This window comes from Buceros rhinoceros, unplaced genomic scaffold, assembly GCF_000710305.1.
Source record: "Buceros rhinoceros silvestris isolate BGI_N320 unplaced genomic scaffold, ASM71030v1 scaffold19842, whole genome shotgun sequence".
Lineage (NCBI taxonomy): Eukaryota > Metazoa > Chordata > Aves > Bucerotiformes > Bucerotidae > Buceros > Buceros rhinoceros.
Genome location: NW_010399696.1, coordinates 5,103 through 25,602, shown reverse-complemented (window position 1 = coordinate 25,602; position 20,500 = coordinate 5,103). Strand labels below are relative to the sequence as shown.

At 48.6% G+C, this 20,500-nt stretch overlaps 1 protein-coding gene across 1 annotated transcript in view; it reads left to right on the top strand.

Moving 5' to 3' along the window:
* Nucleotides 1–1,047: 1,047 nt before the first annotated feature.
* AMFR (autocrine motility factor receptor, E3 ubiquitin protein ligase) overlaps nt 1,048–20,500 on the top strand; it is a 22,194-nt gene continuing 2,741 nt past the window's right edge. Inside the window, exons 1-10 of the mRNA XM_010131592.1 lie at nt 1,048–1,173; nt 2,541–2,705; nt 4,410–4,562; nt 7,682–7,722; nt 8,455–8,587; nt 9,110–9,243; nt 10,874–10,984; nt 12,559–12,749; nt 13,771–13,874; nt 16,057–16,191. Of these exons, the coding sequence (XP_010129894.1) occupies nt 1,111–1,173; nt 2,541–2,705; nt 4,410–4,562; nt 7,682–7,722; nt 8,455–8,587; nt 9,110–9,243; nt 10,874–10,984; nt 12,559–12,749; nt 13,771–13,874; nt 16,057–16,191 (1,230 nt within the window). The 5' untranslated portion in view covers nt 1,048–1,110. The remainder of the gene's footprint in view (nt 1,174–2,540; nt 2,706–4,409; nt 4,563–7,681; nt 7,723–8,454; nt 8,588–9,109; nt 9,244–10,873; nt 10,985–12,558; nt 12,750–13,770; nt 13,875–16,056; nt 16,192–20,500) is intronic.

Sequence of the window (20,500 nt, the reverse complement as noted above, 5' to 3'; positions counted from 1 at the left end):
CGGGAGGGGGGTTGAGTGGAGCCCTTGGGTGCCTGGTGGGTGCTGCACCTGGCTTCTGGGTTAGAAGTCTTTGTGAGACCGTCAGGTGTTCCAAGCCAAGGTTTACCTGCTGCTCTTTTTGAGAAATAACAGTTAAAGTCATGCAGGTAAGAGGCCATAAGAAAAAAACAATGAAAATAATATTTGATAGCTCTTTAAGCCAGGCAGTGGTGTATATGAATCTTGGCTCGCTGATTTCTGTCCCTGAAGTAACGGCTCACTGAGGGGATGCCACAAACCTCGCTGAGCTGTTGCTGTTGAACTTTCACGTGTCTGTCAGTCAGAGGTGGTACAGGTTGAACATCAGCTTTACAGCGTGCTTGCTTGACCGAGGCGCTGATTTTTGAATATATGGACACATTCAGCCTGCTGAAACTTGGTCTCAGGACCTTAAATTAAGAGCCCTGGAAAAGTTTATTGTGCGCTGTGGAAACAACGTGTGGCTGCTTCATCATCCCCCCCCTCCTCCTCCTAGTGCTCTGCGTAGGTCAAAAGTTAATTACAAGTGTCTGTCAGCAGAGAGGAGCAGTGTGCTCTGCTCCTTGCTGCTGCTCTTCAAAGCAGTTTCCCCGGAAGGATTTGAGCAGTGTTGTTCCAGGAGGGACCAATGCTCTTCAGTCTCTTCTGAGACAACATCTGAGTCTTGCTCCCATAACAAGAGTTTTGTCCTGTGCTGTGTGTTAAACGAAATGAGCATCTTGGGGGATCTGTCAGTTTTGCCCCCACATTCCTTGGTGCTCAAATTTACTAATATGTCTAAACCGATTTGTTTGTGAGGAGACAGGTTGGTTTGTTGAATATGCTGATGTATCAAACTGACTGTGTTAGGATGTCTAGAAAAAAAAGTCAAGTGACTTTCCAGCTACTGTGTGAGTCTTGGAAGAGGCCAGGCTTAAATTTCACCAAAAAAAAAATGCCAAGGCAGCTAATACTGTTCTGTGAACAATGACAGGTTTTGTTAGACTTCTTCATGCCCCTTCTCTCTCTTGCCTTCTGAATAGGGCAGAAGTATTTGTCGCTGACTGCTGGCTTTCTTTGCAGGTGCTGGTGAACACTGCCTGCTGTTTCCTGATGCTGGTGGCTAAGCTCATCCAGTGCGTGGTGTTCGGGCCTCTCCGCGTCAGCGAGCGGCAGGTGAGGCAGCAGCGCCGTGCCTCGGGTAGGGTCGCGTTTCATCCTTTCTAGGTGCGCGACCGGTGTGTTTTCCTACGCTGTCTTGCTTATGGCACCCAAGAAAAGTAAATTTTAGAACGACGTGAGGTTAAATGTTACTGGTTAGTCCTGCTCTTGGGCTGGGTGAGAAGGCTTTTAGCAATTCAGCAAGGGAACCATTAAAGCCCAGGCTTTTTCAAAACAGGATAAAAGGAGTTCGAAGAGCATCCGTCTATTTGTTTTTAAAAGAAAGGCAAGTGTGTGAGTTCCTCTGTGTAAATGCACTAGCAGCGGTTTGAAAGTTGCTCACCTTTTAAAGAAGCGCTGTTTGAATGCAGTTCTTGAGGAGAAATCAGGCCACGATGATTTTTGATGGGGACAACTGAGGCGTGCGAAGCTTCGTTAATAACCACGGCTCTTCCAGAGCCTCCCATACTTGTGATTCACGCCCCGCAGAGCCTCTAAGGACAGCGTATTAAAAACAAGACATGGTCCACCTGCGTTGGGCCAGGTCTGCTTTCCAGTCCGTGTTGATTATAAGGATGTGGCATAATTTCCAGGTTGTCCTCTACCCTCTTAAAAGCTGCAGTGAAAAGCAGTAGCAGCGTGGATCTGTTTGGGCAGTGGGAGTACGTCCCAGTTCTCCTGTAAAGGGAAGCTGGTTATTCATGTTGGCAAGCCAAAACCAGCAGCATCGTGAAGGCATCCTGGGCCTGTCTTAACTAAACTCCTGGTGATTTCATCGTCTTCTTTACAAAATGTTTTATTTCATGCTTTTTTTAATCCCCAACAAGCTCGCTCTCTGCTGCTTGAGACTGTCACAGTGTTTCTTTCCTGCTGCATGTGCGTGGGGATAATTTTTTGGTGTTGCTTATCCCTCTCATTCTCCGCTGTAGGCATCGTGCTTTGTACGAGCAGACTCTGTCATCTTTTCTTAATCATCTGTCCTTCCTGGCAGCCTTTTGGAAGCGAGGTGCTAGGCTGTTTGGGCATCTGGTACAAGTGACCGTGGCAGCTCTCCTGGCAAAGAGAACTTTGTGTTTGCGGCCCAGGAGCCGCCTTGCTTGGCCGTGGAGAGCCAGGCTGAGCTCACGCTTGGTTTGTGCTCAGCAGGGAACTGCGTTGCGTGCTGAGTTGCACGGTTATGCTGTGGTGGTACAGAGGGCTAGGTGGGTGCTCAGGACATGGTTTTCATTCACTGAGGGTAACAAATACTATTCAAGATGTGTTTGTGCCAGGCTTTTGGTAAGGTGCTGTCGCATTTCTACTTCTGCCATCTTTTTTCCCTCCTCCCCTGCATGTGGATTATTAGTGCTTTCACTACGGTAACCACATGTCTTCCTTTACAGCACCTGAAGGATAAATTCTGGAATTTCATTTTCTACAAGTTCATCTTCATTTTCGGAGTGCTGAATGTTCAGACTGTGGAAGAAGTGGTGATGTGGTGCCTCTGGTTCTCTGGACTTGTGTTTCTTCATCTGATGGTTCAGCTCTGCAAGGATCGCTTTGAATACGTGAGTTTTGCTGAAGGGCTGTCAGTTGGGACGTGTAAATTCTGCTTCTGGCTCAGGCACTGGCGCACGATCGGTTACAGACAGCTGGTTTAGACCTTTTCCCCACCGGCAGTGCTGCACACGTGCACCTCCAGTACTTGCTTTAAAGTGCGATGTCAATCTTACTCCTTCGGTTTCCCCACAAGACAAATGCAGCTGAAGATACTAATTTTCTGGGATAAATTGCTCCTTGTATGTGCCCTGTAATTACTGTTACATAACTCTGAGATGTCTTTATACCTCTCCTTAGTGAGGAAATCTTGATAAGAGAACATCCCTTAGATTGGTGCCCTCTAGGACTGGTCCATGAAGCCTGTTTCTGCTGTGCTCGGGGTTCAAGCCCCTACATCTCCCAATGTCTTTACACTTCTCAGTGCTACTTTCTCCAGAAGCTGCCTCCCTGTTTCTGTTAATACCCAGCATAAATTCAGTAGAGGGGCAGAAACTGCAGGCTAGGCAAGGGAGAAGGAACTGGAATTTGACCAGTGACTCTTGCCCTTGAAGGGCAGTGCATTTCCCTCAGCTCCTCTGTCCTGCAGTACAAGTTTGAACTAAACCGAGTCCATGAATTTGGTAGCTTTGTGCTTTGCAGTTTTGTTGTAATTGATATCCAGCAAGGCCTGTTAATTCACAAGTAGCCAAGCACTGAGCTTGCTGGGGTTAGGGAAATGGAGACAGGAGTGACCGAGGCAGTCACCTGACGTTTTTAGTGGCATTCAAAAGGCTGTGAAAGAGCAAAGCTCGCGTGGGAAGAAAGCCTTCTTACATTCCTTCTGCATTCAAAGCGTGTATCGTAATCCTTCACTTAGACAAACGGCACTTGTGTGATCTGCCCTGCAAGCCTGAGGGTGTGGAACTAAACCAGATATAAATAAGGAAGGAAGAACCAATTTACAAACAAAACATGGGAGTCAACTTCATTAATCAGAGCAGAGTGAGCAGCTCCTTCTTTCCTTCTCCTGGTCTTCCCCTTCCTGCCCTGAAAATGAGGGGATGGACCACCTGAATACTGGGTCAGCTTTGGGTTAGGCAGCCGAGGTGTAGCCTGCCGTTAAGGTAGTTCAGAGGATTAATCTGCTGTACAGGATGGCTGTTTTCAGGAAAATCTGTCCAGCAGTCTCTAGCTGCAAGTGAAATTTTTGGGGGAGGTTTCTCTTTCTTCCAGAAGAAAAAAGCATTGGCAGAACTAGAGGCTGCAAGATAAAGCTGAACAAATTCCGATCAGCTGTAAGGTGACAGATTGGCAGAACAATTGTTCTCATTGCTCAAAGACTGTGTACGAAGGTTTGGCGTCTTTCTAAACACGTGGTCGCCCTGAGCAGGTGCTGTGGATTTGAGGCAGAAGCAGCCGTGTGAGAAAGTGTCGGTGGTTTTCTTGCACGGGTCACCCAGACGTTGCATCAAGTGATTGTAACGATCCTTTCTGGCTTTTAAAGGCTGGTGAATGCGAACGCCAGCAAGACCAGCGAGCCTCTGGGGTGGCATGTGGTTTTAGCTGTATTCTGTGTCATTTATTACCGTGCTGCACGGTCAAGGTTGTGAAATTGGTGTTATTCTGGAAAAGATTTTCCCGAATGAGGGCTTGTTTGGTGAGGTGGCTATGGAAGGCAGGGTGGATGAAGCGCTCCTTTAAGCCTCTTACATATTCATATATTTACGTTGCAGCTCTCCTTCTCTCCTACCACCCCCATGAGCAGCCACGTCAGAGTCCTGGTCTTGCTCATAGCCATGCTGCTGTCCTGCTGTGGATTAGCGGTCATCTGCGGCGTCGTTGGCTACACCCACGGCGTGCACACACTGGCTTTCATGGCAGCAGAGGTGAGACTTCCTTCGAACGCGCCGTGGTTTCTGCTTTGCTTTTCACCCTGCGCTTGGGGGTATCTTGGTGCGCGGAGGGTTTTCTTCTTGTTTCCCATAAGGAGGAAACTCAAAACGACCGAAGATGCAAACAACCCTTCCTTGTTTTAGAGTAGCTGCCAGATCTGCTTGCTTTAGAGTTTAAGCCTGCAAAAAATCCTTGTCTGAAGAAAAGGATAAATCTGTAAGATGATGCTGAAATCAGATGGCAGCCTATGAAAAAATAATGGTGGTGCTTCATGAGCACTGCAGGAAAGGTTAGCGGAACTGGCTGCAGGGGGAGAGTGCACGTGAAAGCGTGTTTCTTGGAGGCTGTATTTTCTGTTCCATTTCTCAGACCAACACCCTTTCCTTAGATCATAGTGATGGGGTTTGCTTATGTTTGTGTAAAGAGTTGTGTGTGTGCTCTGCAACCCTTTGCAATGCAGAGCAAACATCAGCGTGTTTGTGGCACGGACATCAGCATGTTTTTGACATTATGGTGGGTTGTTGTGCTCTGCCCGAGGAAGTGATAATCTCAAGCGCAGGGGAGGTGACCAGTTGTGTTAGTGTATCCTTAGTTCAGATAACGAGCAGCATGAACAGTTTATGTTCCCTCTACCTTGAATTCCTACTTCGAGTTAGTGAGGAGGAGAGAAACCAGCCAGCTGGTAGGAGGAGAATGTGGCGCTGGTCACACCACAGTTCAGTTATTTGACATGTCGCTTTACTTTTCCCGAAACAGGAGAATATGCAAGGCCAGATTTGTGCTGACGTGGTGGAAGGGTTCTGAGGGTTTGGCAGGGTTTCCACTGGGTGGGGTGGCTCTTATCTCGGCTTGGCAGAAGGATGTATCGGCTTCGTACCAGCACGGAGTGGGTTTATCGGGGAGCAGTGCCGAAGCGTTGCCTCCGTAGCGCTGTGCCCTGTGCGTGTGTTTGGAGTGGCAGGATGGGCCCAGCTGTTCATTTTGGTGGGAGCTGTTCTGTCCGCTCGTGAACGAAGGAGCGGCTCAGTCAGCGGAGATGTGTGGTCCTCGGGCAGGCTGTGGATCTGTTGTGGATCAGCCAGTGGTGCTGCTGGTGGGCAGCAAAGGAAGGAGATTAGTGGGGAATGTGTGGGAAAGGGTCTCCTACCCATGCTGGCAGCAGCTGGTGTTGGAGGACGTTCCTGAGCGAGGGTTGCACAGGGCTGTTGGGTTTGATAGCCTCCAGTGGACTCTGGAAAGCTGTCTGATGGTTCGTTGAATACTTTGGCCTCCACAATACCCAGAGACAACAAATGCCACAGTTAAAAAGTTGAGTTGTTCTGGATCTTCCCTCTGGTGATGTCCCAGGCTATCATCTACTAACTTTGTGGTGAAAAACTGCAAAGAATTGTTCCCCGTTTACTCTTCTTCAGACCATTTGTGATTTTACAGACCCTTCCCCTGTTCCCCTTCTTACTTCCTTGCAGAGCAAAAGAATTCTGGTCTGTTTAATTGTTTCTCCTGTAAAATTGTCTGATATCTTGCCCTTTGGTGAACATTTTAAATATGCCCTGTACAGAGTTGGTGACGGCGAGTGGTTTCATTGATTTTAACTCCCAGCACTGGTGTAAGTGGAGCAACGCCTTGAGGTTTCTTTCTGCGCAGGCCCTGGCAGTGACACCTCGTGGCAGTCCTCAAGCTCACAGCAAAAAGCGTTAAATCTTGCAGACTAAACTGTTCTTCTGCTGGTGGCTCGTGTGCTGCTGTTCGAGAGGGACGCTGCCAAGTGTATTCAATTAGCACGTATTTAATTACATTAAGTTGTTCATCTCTCTCCTGACTCTGCAAGCATCGATTTAGCTTGATGCCTCGGAGTTTTCAGTCAAGCAATACAGATGTTTTTCTGGGGTTTTAGTCAGGCTTCCTCCTTGCTTTGTGGTGTTTGTCAGCGTTTTCTTTCCTGCAGAGGGTTTGTGGGAAATGTGCGAATGCCCGGAGAAGGCTGAATAAGGACCACCTGTATTTTTGGGTTAACATTTAAGCTTTTTTGCCTTTATATATAGAGAGTGACAGTGTAGCAAGTCATGTCCAGTCTGTCTACCTTGGCATCTTTTTTACTGTAAGAAAGAATGACTGTTCCTGTAGCAGCTGTCCCCTGATCCTGTTTCATACATCTCAGTTCAGGCCGTGTAATGATAGCAATATTCAGTTAAAAGATTTGAATACACTGTAACCCTCACAAGTTACACATCTTGTGATGCAGGGTGGTATTTTCTGCAAAATGTTTCTCCTGTTGGAATGCTGAAATGCATTTCTGGTAGCAGTGGAGGAACCAGAGGGCAGTGCCTTGACCAAATCTGCCCCAGCTCATCCTTTTAATTCTGATGCTCTTCCTGCCTCGGCACTAACCGGTATAAATCGGTCTCGGCAACGTTAACTTCTGGAAAGCCGCAGAGCAGACTGTTCAGATTTCTACCTGACAGATGTCTCCCTTGCTGGAGAGTTTTTGCCACGTGAACTGGTTTTGACACACATTTGTGCTTCGTGGTGTGTCCATCCCGCAGCTCAGGTAATAGTTCTGTTTCACCACTTGTATGGTTAGAATTTGATGGGTTTACTTGTCCTCTGTGGCCTGCCCAAAGTTTCTCTGTAGCCAGAAACCTCCTGTGAAAAGATGTGGTCTGTCTCTGGTACCCCCACACAGGGTAACAGGAGAGGGTCTCCTAATGTGCCTCGCAGGAGCAGCTAGTGCTAATTCAACTTTCTAATGAGAGATGTTTGTGGTGAGAGCAGCAGCCCTGCTGGGTGACGTGCCAGCAGAGGGCATGATGAAGGGACGAGGCGCTGTGGGCCTTTATGGGGGGGGAACAGTGAGATGTAACAGCCGTGATGTGGTGGCTGCTCCAAGAGCATGGTGTGTTTGAGAACAACTTCTATGGGTATTTACAAGCTCTGTGTTTGTCACGGGTGTACTGTGCACGCAGTCATCTGTAGTGACTGCTGGGTCACGGGACCTTACTAGGCTGCAATAAATGCATTTTGTGATTTAGCCCTTCAGCTCCTGTCTCTGCCCCACTGTCCCTGCCGGAATGTTGTTAACGTCTCTCTTGTTTTTTCCCTCCCTCTTCTGCAGTCTGTGCTTGTGACAGTCAGAACTGCTCACGTCATTTTACGGTGAGTAGCCAGCATGCTGCGGGTTGTTCAAGAATGTGGTGCCTCAAGCGTGTTGGTTGAAGGGGTGTCTGTCCTTGCCTTGCAGAATTGCAGATGCACGTTTGGAGATGGGCAAAGGTGGTTCAGTGTGGCCGGTGCTGTGTTTAATTGTGAATTCTGCAGTGCCTGGATAGCTTTTGTGGGTGGTAAAATGTGTTGGTGCTGCTGTGTGAGGGTTGATAGAGGCTACTTAGTGCCATTCTGTTGGGTTTCTCCTCAGATCTTCATCTCGAACTTTTGCTTTGAAAAAGTGGCATGTGCATGTACCTGTAATGTGCACGTGTAGGACGTGACCTGTGGCACAGAACCTCTTTGTCAGGACACTGTTGGTTTTTCAGGTCTGTGAGACCCCTCATGGGCTAAAAAATGTGTGTCTGTAGATACTCGAATCCCAAGGCTGGCTTTCAGTTCCGGCAGAGTTTTTAGGAGATGCTACATCTTCTCTGTCAGCTGGTGGTGCCAGTGCTGCCAGTGTGGGCTGAGCCTTGATTGCTTTTTGCCTTTTTAAAATTTTGCTATTTGAAACCCATAACCTTAAACTCCCGCAGGAAAGCGCAGCGTGTGGGCACTGGGCTCAGGACAGGCAAAAAGCCCATGTCCAGAAGCCATCTGAAAGATGGGTGAGGTCGTTTGAATGCGAGACATGCGATGTAACAAGAAGATGGAATAATGCTGTTTTCCCTGCTCTTGCAGATATGGAATTCATCTCTGGGATCTCAACCTTGAAGGAACGTGGGAGGACAAAGGCACTTACGTCTACTACACGGATTTTGTCATGGAGCTAACCTTGCTTTCGCTGGACTTGATGCATCATATTCATATGCTGGTATGAAACACTGAACATAATGTTGAACTGGCCTTAGAGGGTACTGGGTACACGCATATTTCTTTTTTTTTTTTTTGCTTTGCTTATTTTAGGAACCAAAATAAATGAAGAGGAAGATGTAGGGGTGGGGGTTCTGGCCTTCTTTCCTCCCGTGTCATTAGATTCTCACAAATCACTTTGTTATGGAGTATTAACTACTGTGTAATTATCTGTTTAATAGGTGTTTAATTAGTTTTGTTACTGAACAATATCAGACTGAGTGATTGTCACTGGCAGCAGGGGACATTAAGCTGGACAGGACCAAGTACAATCTATCCTTGTGATAAATGCTGCGCTGCCGAGGTTGTACCTGGGCGCGTCATGAGTGCACACGTGTGGTCAGTCTGACCGGTCTCAACAACAGAAAAATCCTCCAGTGCCAGTTTCTCCATTTCTTTTTCTCCTGGTGGCCTCTTGTTCCCATGGTGCTTGTTTCTCATCGCTGCACTTTTTTTTTTTTTTTTTTTTTTTTTCCCTCCGAAGCTGTTTGGCAATATCTGGCTGTCGATGGCGAGCCTAGTGATCTTCATGCAGCTGCGCTACCTGTTCCACGAGGTTCAGCGAAGAATTCGGCGGCACAAGAACTACCTGCGTGTGGTTGGAAACATGGAAGCTAGGTGAGCCTCCTGTTTGCTCTGGGATCTCGGTGTGGAACTTGCAGAGAGGATCCTGGTGAATAAATTGGGCTTCTTTTACCTGCCTTTGAAACATGATGGCATGGTGTAAGCTGGAGAGATGCAATCTTCCAAATTTGGCTCGTCTTTACGCTTGGAGGATGTTTTTTCCCATTTTCTTTGTTACTGGGACACCCTTTCTGTTTTTAACAGATATATAAGATTTACTTTTGTAATAGCAGTATTGCTGGCAATAAGTGTCCAATAAGTGTCCCCTGTCCAGTATTCCTCCTCCTGTATTCTCATGGATGCTCTGCAGAACTCTGCCTCTTCCAGTTGACATACTGGCTTTGGCTGTGATGGAAATAAATGCTCGTGAATTCAGTAGGCCATACTATTCAGTTACGGCCTGAAATGAAATCAAAATATTAATTAGAGCCTGCTCAGCTTTAAGTAAGTATTTATTAAACCTGAAGCCAACGCTAAGCAGACTCTACTTGTGGTGGAGCTCTCAGCACCCTGGGATTACTGCAGTCCGCCCCACTGTGGTCAGGCAATACAGAGAAATGCAGAGGCCCGCTGAAGCCTGGTGGTGTGCCAGCTGCTGCTGCGTGTCTGAGCCGGGCTTTTCACAACTCAGCTGTGTCCTTAGTAATTCTAAGAGCAGCAGGGAGTTTTTCTCTTCTGGTACGTTGTTGCACCGTTTTCTTTGTGGACTCGGGTGGGTTCGGCTGGCTCTGATGCCTGCTGCTGTAGTCCTGAGGAGAAAACTGTCTTCTCTAGAAATGCCTGAGGTTTTCCTGGAGAAATGACATTTGAAGGCTGTAATACCAGGTTAGGAACTGGGTCATAAAGTTCATCCTCAACTTCCCGGTAAGATGCAGCTGCTAAAGCCCTCTAAGCTGCTCACAAAGCTCTTTGAGTTGCAAGTATCTTAGACTTCTGGTCTGAGCGACTTGGTGTGTTTCTGTCATTCTGATTATTCTGGAAGAACCATGTTCTAGCTTCTTCCTGCCGCTGCCAATGGCAGCAAGCTCCCTGCGTTTGTGTGGTTCTTCAGATATGTTCCATACCAGCAGCACTGTGAAGACATCACTTGTCTCTGTGTTGTCTGTGTTTGGGTGGGATGTAGCAGCTGCTTCTGTGGTGCTGCAGTTTAAAGTAAGAGAAAAATTAAAGACAAATAGGGGCTGGAGAAGTCTGAGGCCAAAATTAGTCAGACTGTAAATTCTTATGATCCCAAGAAGATACCTTAATGGGTACAGCTATTAAAAGTCATTTAGAAAAATGACATAAGCCAGGTCTATACCGATTATAACGAGGTTCTCCACCTAATGTTCATACTTACTGGAAGATACTAAATCTTAAATCACTTTGATACCTGCCCTTAGCACATATGTGGAGATGTGCAAAAAAGAAGTGCCTGTAAGAAAGCACGGGAGGGATGTGTGTGTGTATGGTCCTTTGCAGTGGATCTAAGTCATGGAAAGAACCAGCAAACCTGCTGGCACACCTCTCCATGGGAAAGTTCAGGTGGAGGATGAGGTTTTCTCAGTGCAGGATTCTCTAGGCAGGTGGCCGTGCTGAGCCGGTGTGCTCATTACTGCTGTCTCTTCCCTTCTCTTTGCTGTAGGTTTGCAGTTGCCACTCCAGAGGAGCTGGCAGCCAACAATGACGACTGCGCCATTTGCTGGGACTCCATGCAGTCCGCCCGCAAGCTCCCCTGTGGCCATCTCTTCCACAAGTACGTCTCTGGGGCTGGAGAGGGTGCGCTGACGGCCGGAAGGAAGGGACATGTGGACATGTCTGAAAGTCACAGCAGGGTGACAGGAAGCTGTCAGCCGAGCTGTGACTGCTCACTGCCCGTGTTGTCTTGGTCTGCTTCTAATAACCAAGTACAAGTCATGTTCTCGGCAGCCATTTCCACGTGTGGGTCGTTTTACCTGGTGCGTTCTTTCCCCCCTAAACTAAGGGTATGCAGCTTGTCATCTAACGAGTGCCGAGTTACATACCTTGGTTACAACTCTGTGTAACTGATGAGTAAAGCATGCTCTTTCCCCCTGCTTTATCCTGTGCGTCCCCTCTTCCATGATGTGTGCTGATTTTCAAGTGAGAAAGGAGAATTGGAGTTAGATTCTTAAATACTTATCAAATTTCAGTTTTGAAGAGAAAAGGAATATTTTTATCTGGTCCGTCCTGATGTGGTGACAAGTCCTCCAGGACAGTGGTGGAGGCTGGGTCTGGTTATATGATTTCTCTGGGGGGATGAGTCCATCAGGGTGTCAGAGGTTGACCAGATAACCTGAGGACGTCCCTCAGCAGCTGGTGGTTGGAACTGGGAGGCTCTTGGCCAAAGGATCTCTCTCTACCCTGTTTCTTACGCTCACTCAGTGAAGGCAGATGCTTGTGGAGACAGTGTGCTGAGCTCGTTTTCGCAGGTCTTTTATAGCAGTACTTACATTTTCATGCCTGTGCTTAAAAATGAGAGGAGATATGGGGGTTGAATCGGGTTTCTGAAGGGCCACGTGATTAACCTGCGTGGCCAGGTCGGTTGTCCCTGCCGTGTCATACCAGCAAGTTGCTTTCTGCAAATAGCTTTTTACTTCTCTGGGAACTGTCAAACCAGGGGTGATAATCTGTACACTAAGCCGTTGTCATTTATGACAAACCTTGTCATAAATATTTATCTGTGTTCCAAGAAGTCTAATGAGATAACGTGCCTCCGCAGCAGAAACTCCTCTGCCAGTGCTACTGAATCGTATGAATATTTAATCCCCTACTGAGCACTTGAGAAGGCCAGGGTCTTCTCTTCAGAAAGTTGTTTTCTCTGTATCTAAAATGATAGTTTGGGATTTTTTTTTTTCTGAAGCTGTTTCTTCTCGCTTCTGTGGTGATTTGGCTATTGATATTTTGAAATGATGCTTGAAAATCTTCGGAGGTGCCTCTGCCCCACAGCACTAGCAGAACTGCTATGAGAAGGTGGCAGAGCATTGTAATGTTTGGTGTCCTTTTTCACTTGGAGATGAAGGAGTGAGAGAAGAGACGCACTATGTATCCCCTTCTAGGCAAAACTTGCTTGTTTAGGGACAACGAACGTGGAAAGTGTTTTAAGTTTGTGGTTGATCTGCATGCTTGTTTATAAAAAGTGAACACTCAAGCATTTTCAGCTGAAAGAAATATGAAGCCTCTGCCAGAGCTCATCAAGGAGCATCTGGGCAGTCCTGTATGGAACAGGCTACAGCTGCCTGATGCACTTGTAATACTGATAGCTTGGAAAAATGCTGCAAGCTCACCAAGATATTATTGTTTTCCTGTCAGCTCCTGCCTGCGGTCCTGGCTGGAACAAGACACATCTTGCCCCACCTGCAGAATGTCTCTTAATATCACTGACAGCCATAACGTAAGGGAGGATAACCAGAGGGAGAACCTGGAGGAGAACCTGGTCCCCGCGGCGGTGGCAGAAGGCAGACCACGCCTGAACCAGCACAATCACTTCTTCCACTTTGACGGTGAGCTGGGCAGACTGGATATCCAATGCTGCTGCTCAAAGAAACAAAGGGAACAGCCTTTTGTACAAGGGAGCTCTGTCTGTGCTTCAGCTGAAACTTCAACCGTGCCTCTGCTTGTGCAGGTCCGACACCTGTATGTTTCTTAGGGTCCTTCTGCAGAGATGTGTTGTGGTTAGCAGCTTTAATACCAGCATTTATTCACGGCGTGCCGTGGGTAACAGGGGAAGCTCATGTCTCTGTTAGCAGGTGGTGGCTGATCCCTGACAAAGAGGAAAAAAACCCGCTGTGGTGAGGTCTGGAAGGGGATCTTTCCCCCATCCCCAATTATTGTGAGGTTGTTGAAAGTCCGTTTGCCACTTGGTGTACAAGAATCTTGCGATTCTGGGTAGGTGCTGAAGTCTGCAAAAGCTTATTCTTAGAAGGAGTCACGTAACCAGCTCAGTTCTACATGTGGCTTGGAGAGCTGCAAAGTGACTGTGGAGGCAGGAGTGGCAGCACAGAGTAAACCCTGTGTTTGTTTAAACAGGCGTGCAGGAGGAGGGAGCTGGCCCCCTGCCCTGTGGAGCTGAAGCACACCACTGTAACAGCTGCTTTGTTTGGTGACTCTGTGTCCATTTGTAGGAACGTTTTCTGTGGTGCCAGCCACATGGAGCTGGCCCGTTTTGGGACTGCATTCAGCCTGTTTAGAAGCAGGAGTGCTGGAGCTATTAATGTATTTCAGAACTGGAGTTTTGACTCTGGAATATTTTAATTCTCTCTTTAATGGGAACATTAAACTGAGAAAACAAGGATGTGTTGTTTTCATGGTCGTCTTCTGGCCCTCAGGTTGTTAAGCCACTATGAGACTGTGTTTGAAGAGTATCAGCTGATTTACTCCAGCCATGTCCGTGTCAGGGAGACCCCAGAGCTGGGTTGCGGTACAGAACTCCCCATATCTACCTTGTGGAAATACATAGAAGTGCTTTGCCAGCTGAGAACCTCATACTCTTGCATGACTTTCTTGGTGATTTCTTCTTCTTAGGCTCTCGAATTGCCAGCTGGCTGCCCAGTTTTTCTGTAGAAGTGATGCATACCACGAACATCCTCGGCATCACACAAGCCAGCAACTCCCAGCTGAACGCTATGGTAAGGCTGCTTTACTGGTTTGCACCTCGTGGTGAGGGGGGAAGAGGTACGTGGAGATGAAGAACATAAGGGGGAAGGAAGTCAAAACAGTGTTTAGGTGCTACATGAAAGCTGTTTTTTTGAGTTGAGGGCAGCTTTATTATGGATTTGGGGCTGTATGCTGGTTCGGATGTGCAGAGATGCAAGAACAGGTCTGGAGGTGAGTAAATGAGGGAGAAGAATTCCTGTTCTCTCTGTGGAGGTAGGCAGGATTTCTCAGCTTGCTCAGTGCTGCGTTTCAGTACTTACCTTCGCTCACAACTTGCAGTAGCAAAGGGTGTGAGTCTGGAACCAGAGAATATAGTCATTGTGGTAACTGCTCAAACCCATTCTGCAGCTTTTGCCTTTTTTTACTATATATTTTTAATAGCACTAAGTTCCCAGACAGCAGCTTCTGTCTGAGTGTCTCATCAGGGTGAGGCGGGGCTCTCTCTCAGCTCTTGATGACGGTAGGGGTGTTGAGGGTGAAATCCCAGGTTTGTTGACTTCATACGTAACTGCTCTAATGGAGCACAAAGAGAAGGATACGGCCTCCTGAAACCTGCTGAGCTTCAGAAGTGCCGTTTCCTGTGAGTTCTTGAAGCTGCTGTGTGCTGCAGGAGATCGTCCTGGTTTGGGTTAGAGCAGAACCCATTCTGGTCAGTGATTCCACTTCACACGAGCTCAGCCTCTTCTCAGTGACTGCGCTTTCTGGAGTTAATGGCATGTTTTTGCAGTGTCTGCTTCCAGAAGTGATAACACGTGATGTTCACAGTTACTGCCAGGGACTGGGGTGCAGAAAGGCTCTTGCTTAGACTTTCTGCTGGGCAGACCAAGGTCACTGCTAAATCCTATGTCCCACGGTGGGGTGCAGTGAGTGAGAGGCCGCAGCCGCAGGGAGGAGCGGTCACGACGGGTGACCCAGCACTGACCAACAAGGTGTTCCATCCCATACACGTCATATTGGGTGTAAAGCTGAGGGATCGCAAGGGTCTCGCTCGCTTGTGCCTACTGTTCAGTGGCTGGTGTCCGATGAGGACTCTGTCCATTCTGCCTTCAATCCAAATCTGTGCATTCCTGAACCCAGTTCTGGATTCCAGCTCCTGCGTCTGGTTCCCATCTGCTGAGCCCAGCCTGGGCCTTCCCCAGGATCTGCCCACAGCATCAGTGGTGATGGTGAGGTGGTGCCGTCAGCGGGGCTAGGCTCAGTATTGGCATTTCATTTTATTATTATTCTTTTCATTAAAGCAGTTTTAGATTTCTTTTCCGGTCCGTAAGTCTCTCTCCCTTACTCCCTTCCTTCTCCCTTTTGGGGAGGGGGTTGGTAATAGAGAGCATCTGTCGTTCCTGTAGTGGCCAGCCCAGCCCTAAGGCGTGACACACGTTCAGAAAGGTTCAGTGCGGTGTCCCATGGAAGCGATGTAGTATTCTGATCCCTCCCATAGCTTTCACTGCTGTTTAAGGCTCACCAGGATAAGGCCACGATTTTTAAGGGGGTTGAGGCAGGTGTGGGTAGATGATTGATCAGCTAAATATGCAGGAACTCTCCGTCTGAGGTCAGATTGGTTTTACTGGACACTGTGACACAAGTGGGCTTCGGTTAAGGATTGCTTGCGTTTGAACTCGCCGTCAGCTGCGGTATTGTTTTTGCTTTGCTCTCAAAACTCCGTCTGCCCTTTGTGGTGTTCTTGTTCTCCAGGTCCAGCCCCACCCTGTAACTTTCAGCATTAGTTAAAATACAGGTTGTCATATTCAATGAAGTCTAGCTGTTGGACTCTAAAAGCGTATTATTTGTCTGCCCTCATTTTTTCTATTTAATTTGGGTATTTTTTAAGTTACTTGAAGTTCAATAATGACAGTTCTCTGACAGCTTCGCTTACTTCACGAGCTTGCAGACCCTCTTAAACTGGTTTGTAGGCAGGGTGGCTGGAGAGCGTAGCTTGTAAAAACTTATTCCCATCCAAGACAAAGAAAAATGATTTTTTAAATTTATTTTCAGTGTTGATCTAACTTCCAGTCACTGGTGTGAATTTTGTATAGATCTTTATGGATCGTATCATAAGCAGCATCTTTGAGTGGTTAACTTTTTAGTCTCTTTCTGCTGAGAAACCAGCTAACTTGTGTTTACTGTTGACACTGACTGTATAAACATTGCTTTCTCCAGGCCCATCAGATCCAGGAGATGTTCCCGCAGGTCCCCTATCATTTGGTTCTGCAGGATCTGCAGCTAACTCGTTCCGTGGAGATCACCACCGACAACATCCTAGAAGGACGCATCCAAGTACCTTTCCCCACACAGGTAAGGCTAGTGTAGTTAGGTCTCCACATTGCAGCATCTGACTCGGTTGGAATGTCTCACAGTGGCACGAGGTTGAGGTCCCCGCGTCTGCTCCTTGCTGTGCCCCTTAGGAGAAGGACTTTTGATGTGATAGGGTGGGTCTCTGTGCTTTAGCGTTACCTGTTTGTCCTGGTTTTGACTAGCAGCTGCTTCCTAGCAGCTGTGGTTTGAATTTAGGGTGAGGATCATGCTGGTAACGCGCTGATGGTTTAGCTCTTGCTGAGCAGTGCTGACGCTGAGTCAAGGACTTTCCAGCTTCTGACAGCGCCCCACCAGCGAGGAGCTGGGAGGGGACGCAGCCAGGACAGCGGAACCCACAGGCCAAACAGGTATTCTATACTGTGTGACATCATGCCCAGTATATAACTGGGGGGAAAGCTGGTCGAGAGACACTGCTTGGGAACAGGCTGAGCATCAGCTGGGTGGTGGTGAGCAATTGTTTTCATTTGCATCACTTGTTTTTCTTGGCTTTTATTTCTCTCTCTTTTTGTTATTTTCCTTTTCATTACAATTTTTTATTACTATTACTATTATTATTTTATCTCAGTTATTAAACTGTTTGTATCTCAACCCACAAGTTGGCTCTCTTACCCTTCCAATTCTCTCACCCATCCCACTGGAGGGGAGTGACTGAGTGGCTACGTGGGGCTTAGTAGCCAGCTGGGGTTAAGCCACGACTGTCCTTTTTGATGCCTGACTTGGGGCTCAGAGGGTTTAGATAACGACAGATCTGGCCAGAGCGCGTTCGAACAAGTTTGTTACCAGCGTTCACTGTGTTAGTTTCACAGCTGCTGGTCGCAGTGGTGGTTTGCTTGCTCTCAGAGTTGTCATGCTTGTTCTCAGCGGTGTGTTTTGGAATACCTCTCTTGCCGCACATGTTCCCCGCTGCGCTGTTTGTCCCCTCTGGGGGCTGGGTTAAGGGTATCATGGTGATGTCCTGTGTAACACTGGCTCGTGATGATAGAACTACCAGTCGTGAGACCAACTGGGTGTTTGTACGCACCATTGCTGTACTCTCCGTGCTTTGGGAGCCGTCTCTCGGAAGCTGTTGATAATGACACCCTTTACATTTTCCCTGTGAAGAGACAATCTATGGGGGAGATGAGGGGGAACACTTACCCCCACTCCTTCACCTTCCCCTTCTTCTCCAGGCTACTCCAGCCCCGGCGACAGACACTGAAGCTGAACCAGAGAACCAGCCTGTGCCGGAATCAGCTGCCCCTGTGCAGAGGAAGAAATACCGGAAGCGAAAGTCAGCTCGTCTAGGGGAAGATGACGATGAGGAAGACGACTCTGAAGCAGAGTCCTCACAAGAAGAGGAGGAGGAGGAGGAAGAGGAAGAACTCACTCACAAGGCGGTAACCTCCCGATCCCTAACCCCGAGTCAGCTGCGACGTGTGAGAAGAAAATTCCTCCGTCTTTCGGGCGAGCACGTGATCACCTGGCTGCTCCGGTGCTGGGATAACAAGGCCAGTAGCCTGAAGTTAGAGGGTAGGCAAATCAGGCAGATGGTATCCTTGTGCCGGGACGAGTACATTGACAGGGCGATGGGAAGAGAGGCACCAGCCATCAGCCTCTGGACACGACTCCTGCTAGCTGTGAAGAAAAAGTATGTCTCCAAGGAAGATATTTCAAATCACTCGCGCAAGTGGGGCAGCATGGAGAAAGGTATCCAGTACCTGAGGGAACTGGCTGTGCTGGAGGTGATTTATGTTCACCTGGATGACAAGGAGTCATCCAAAGATCCCGATGAAGTCAAGTGCACGCGCCTCATGTGGCAGAAGCTTATCCGGAACGCGCCATCGATGTATGCCAACTCACTGGCAGAAATGACCTGGAAATATGGACAGACGGTGAATGAATGTGTTTGCCGGCTCCGGCAACATGAAGCAGAACTCACTTCCACCCTTGTCTTGGCGGCTGTGGAGAAGCTGTCCCAAAAGATCCGGCAGTTTGCAGAGGACATGTCCTCCTCCCCACCCATACGGGCCCGGAACTCAGCTGTTAGGAGTAGGTGCTGCCCAGCTCAAGAGGGAGGGTGTAGTGGATACACACCACGGGGCGCCCTGTGGTTTTACCTGCGTGACCATGGAGAGGACATGAGGAAGTGGGATGGAAAACCTACCTCCACCCTAGAGGCCCGAGTACATGAGCTGCAAGGAGAAACAGTCACAAGAGGGGGTTATTCCAGAAGAGCCTCTGCTCCAGCCTCCCGTGGGCAGTTCCCCAGACAGTGTAGAAGGGCTGGTCTTGCTCCTGATCTTAACGAAGGCGCTTCTGATATGTACTTAGAAGAAGTGAGTAGTGAATATGATGACGAGGACTAGAGGGGCTCTGCCTCCAGCCAGGGGAGGAAAGGGACAGTTGGATTTACTGGACTGCGATGGCCTGGCACATCAGACCCACAGGACTGTAAGGCTCTGGCGGACGCTGGAGCACCGTGTACCCTAGTGCTATAAAAGGACAGAACCACCTGTATTTCTGGGGTGACGGGGGACTCCATGAGCTAACAGTACTGGAACCTGACTTGGATCTAACTGGGAAGGAGTGGCAAAAGCACCCCATTGTGACTGGCCTAGAGGCTCCGTACATCCTTGACGCAGACTGTCTCAGGAGAGGGTGTTTCATGGACCCAAAAGGGTACCAGCGGGCTTTTGGCAGAGCTGCCTTGGAGACAGAGGAAATTAAACAGCTGCCTGCTTCCCCCTGTCTCTCAAACCTTCTGCTGCGGGATTGCTGAGCGTTGAAGAGCAACGGCTGCTGACATCGCACATTCCGAGACTCCCCGATTCCCATCCATCAGCTGATCTGTCAACTGGAGAGCGAAGGGGTGGTCAGCAGGGCTCGCTCATCCTTAACAGCCCTGTAAGGCCACATGAAAGTCTGCTGGAGACTGCCAGCAGGCTCTTGTGGCCTGAAGGAAGAGGGGCCACTGCTGAGTGCTGCCGTGGTGGTTGTGTTAGAACTTCAAATCAAACTGGAGTCGAAGGCAGCCAAGTGTTACACCACAGCTGATGCAGCTAACGTGTTTTTCTCAGTCCCTCTGGCAGCGGAGAGCAGGCCACCGTTTGCTTTCGCCAGGAGGGGTGTCCAGTGCACCTGGAATCGACTGCCCCACAGGGGTGGGAACACAGTTCCACCTTGGCATGGACCAATCCTGGCTGTGCTGGAACAGGATGAAGCTCCTGATGCCTGCAGTACATCAACGACAACATCGTGTGGGGCAACACAGCAGCAGAAGTTTTTGAGAAAGGGCAGAAAGTAGTGCCAGTCCTTCTGAAGGCCATTTTTGCCACAAAGCAAAGTCAAGTCAAGGGACCTGCACAGGAGATCCAGTTTCTAGGAATAAAGTGGCAAGACGGGCATTTCCAGATCCTGATAGATGTGATCAACAAGAGAGCACCGACTAGTAAAGAGGAGACACGAGTTTCTTAGGTGTTGTGGGTTTTTTTCAGAATTTGTATTCCACATTATAGCCAGGTAGTGAACCCTCTCTGTCTCCTCTGACCCAGAAGGAGAATGATTTCAGCTGGGGCCCTGAACAACGATAAGCCTTTGAACAAATGAAACAGGAGAAACTGCTGAAGGAGAAGGTGAATCGAGCCAGTCTGTGGAATTGAAAGTGATACAGCTGGCTTCAGACATTACTGGGCAAGGAAAATGGCCAGTGCTCCTTCTCTACGCTGGCTCCTGGATGGTGGCAAATGCCCTGGGGGGTGGTTACAGCCATGGCAGTGGAGCAGCTGGCAGCGCAGAGGTAAACCCATCCAGGCTGCTGAGTGATAGCAAGATATTGCAGCTCGGGTAGAGAACCTGACTGTGAAAGTGCGTCATGTGGATGCCTGCGTTCCTGAGTCGGGCCACTGGGGAACATCAGAACAACCAGCGGGGGTGGATCGGGCTGCTGAGGTTGAGGTGGATCTGGACTGGCAACATAAGGGTGAATTATTTGTGGCCCATGACACCTCAGGTTATTGAGGAAGAGATGTGACATACAGATGGGCTTGTGACTGAGGGGTGGGCTCAAGCACGGACACTACAGCACAGGTTATCCTGGAATGTCAAATGTGGCTGCAGTCAAGCACGCCAGGCAGTTAAAGCCTCTCTGGTATGGAGGGCAAAGGCTGGAATATCCATACAGGGAAGGCTGGCAGGCTGGTTAAATCTCACTGCCACAAAGCTGGCATGGCAAGTGCCATTCGCTTACGTCAGTGGGAGCAGCTGCTGGATGGCTGGAAACTCACCCTGTGTCCTCTGCCACCACCTGGAA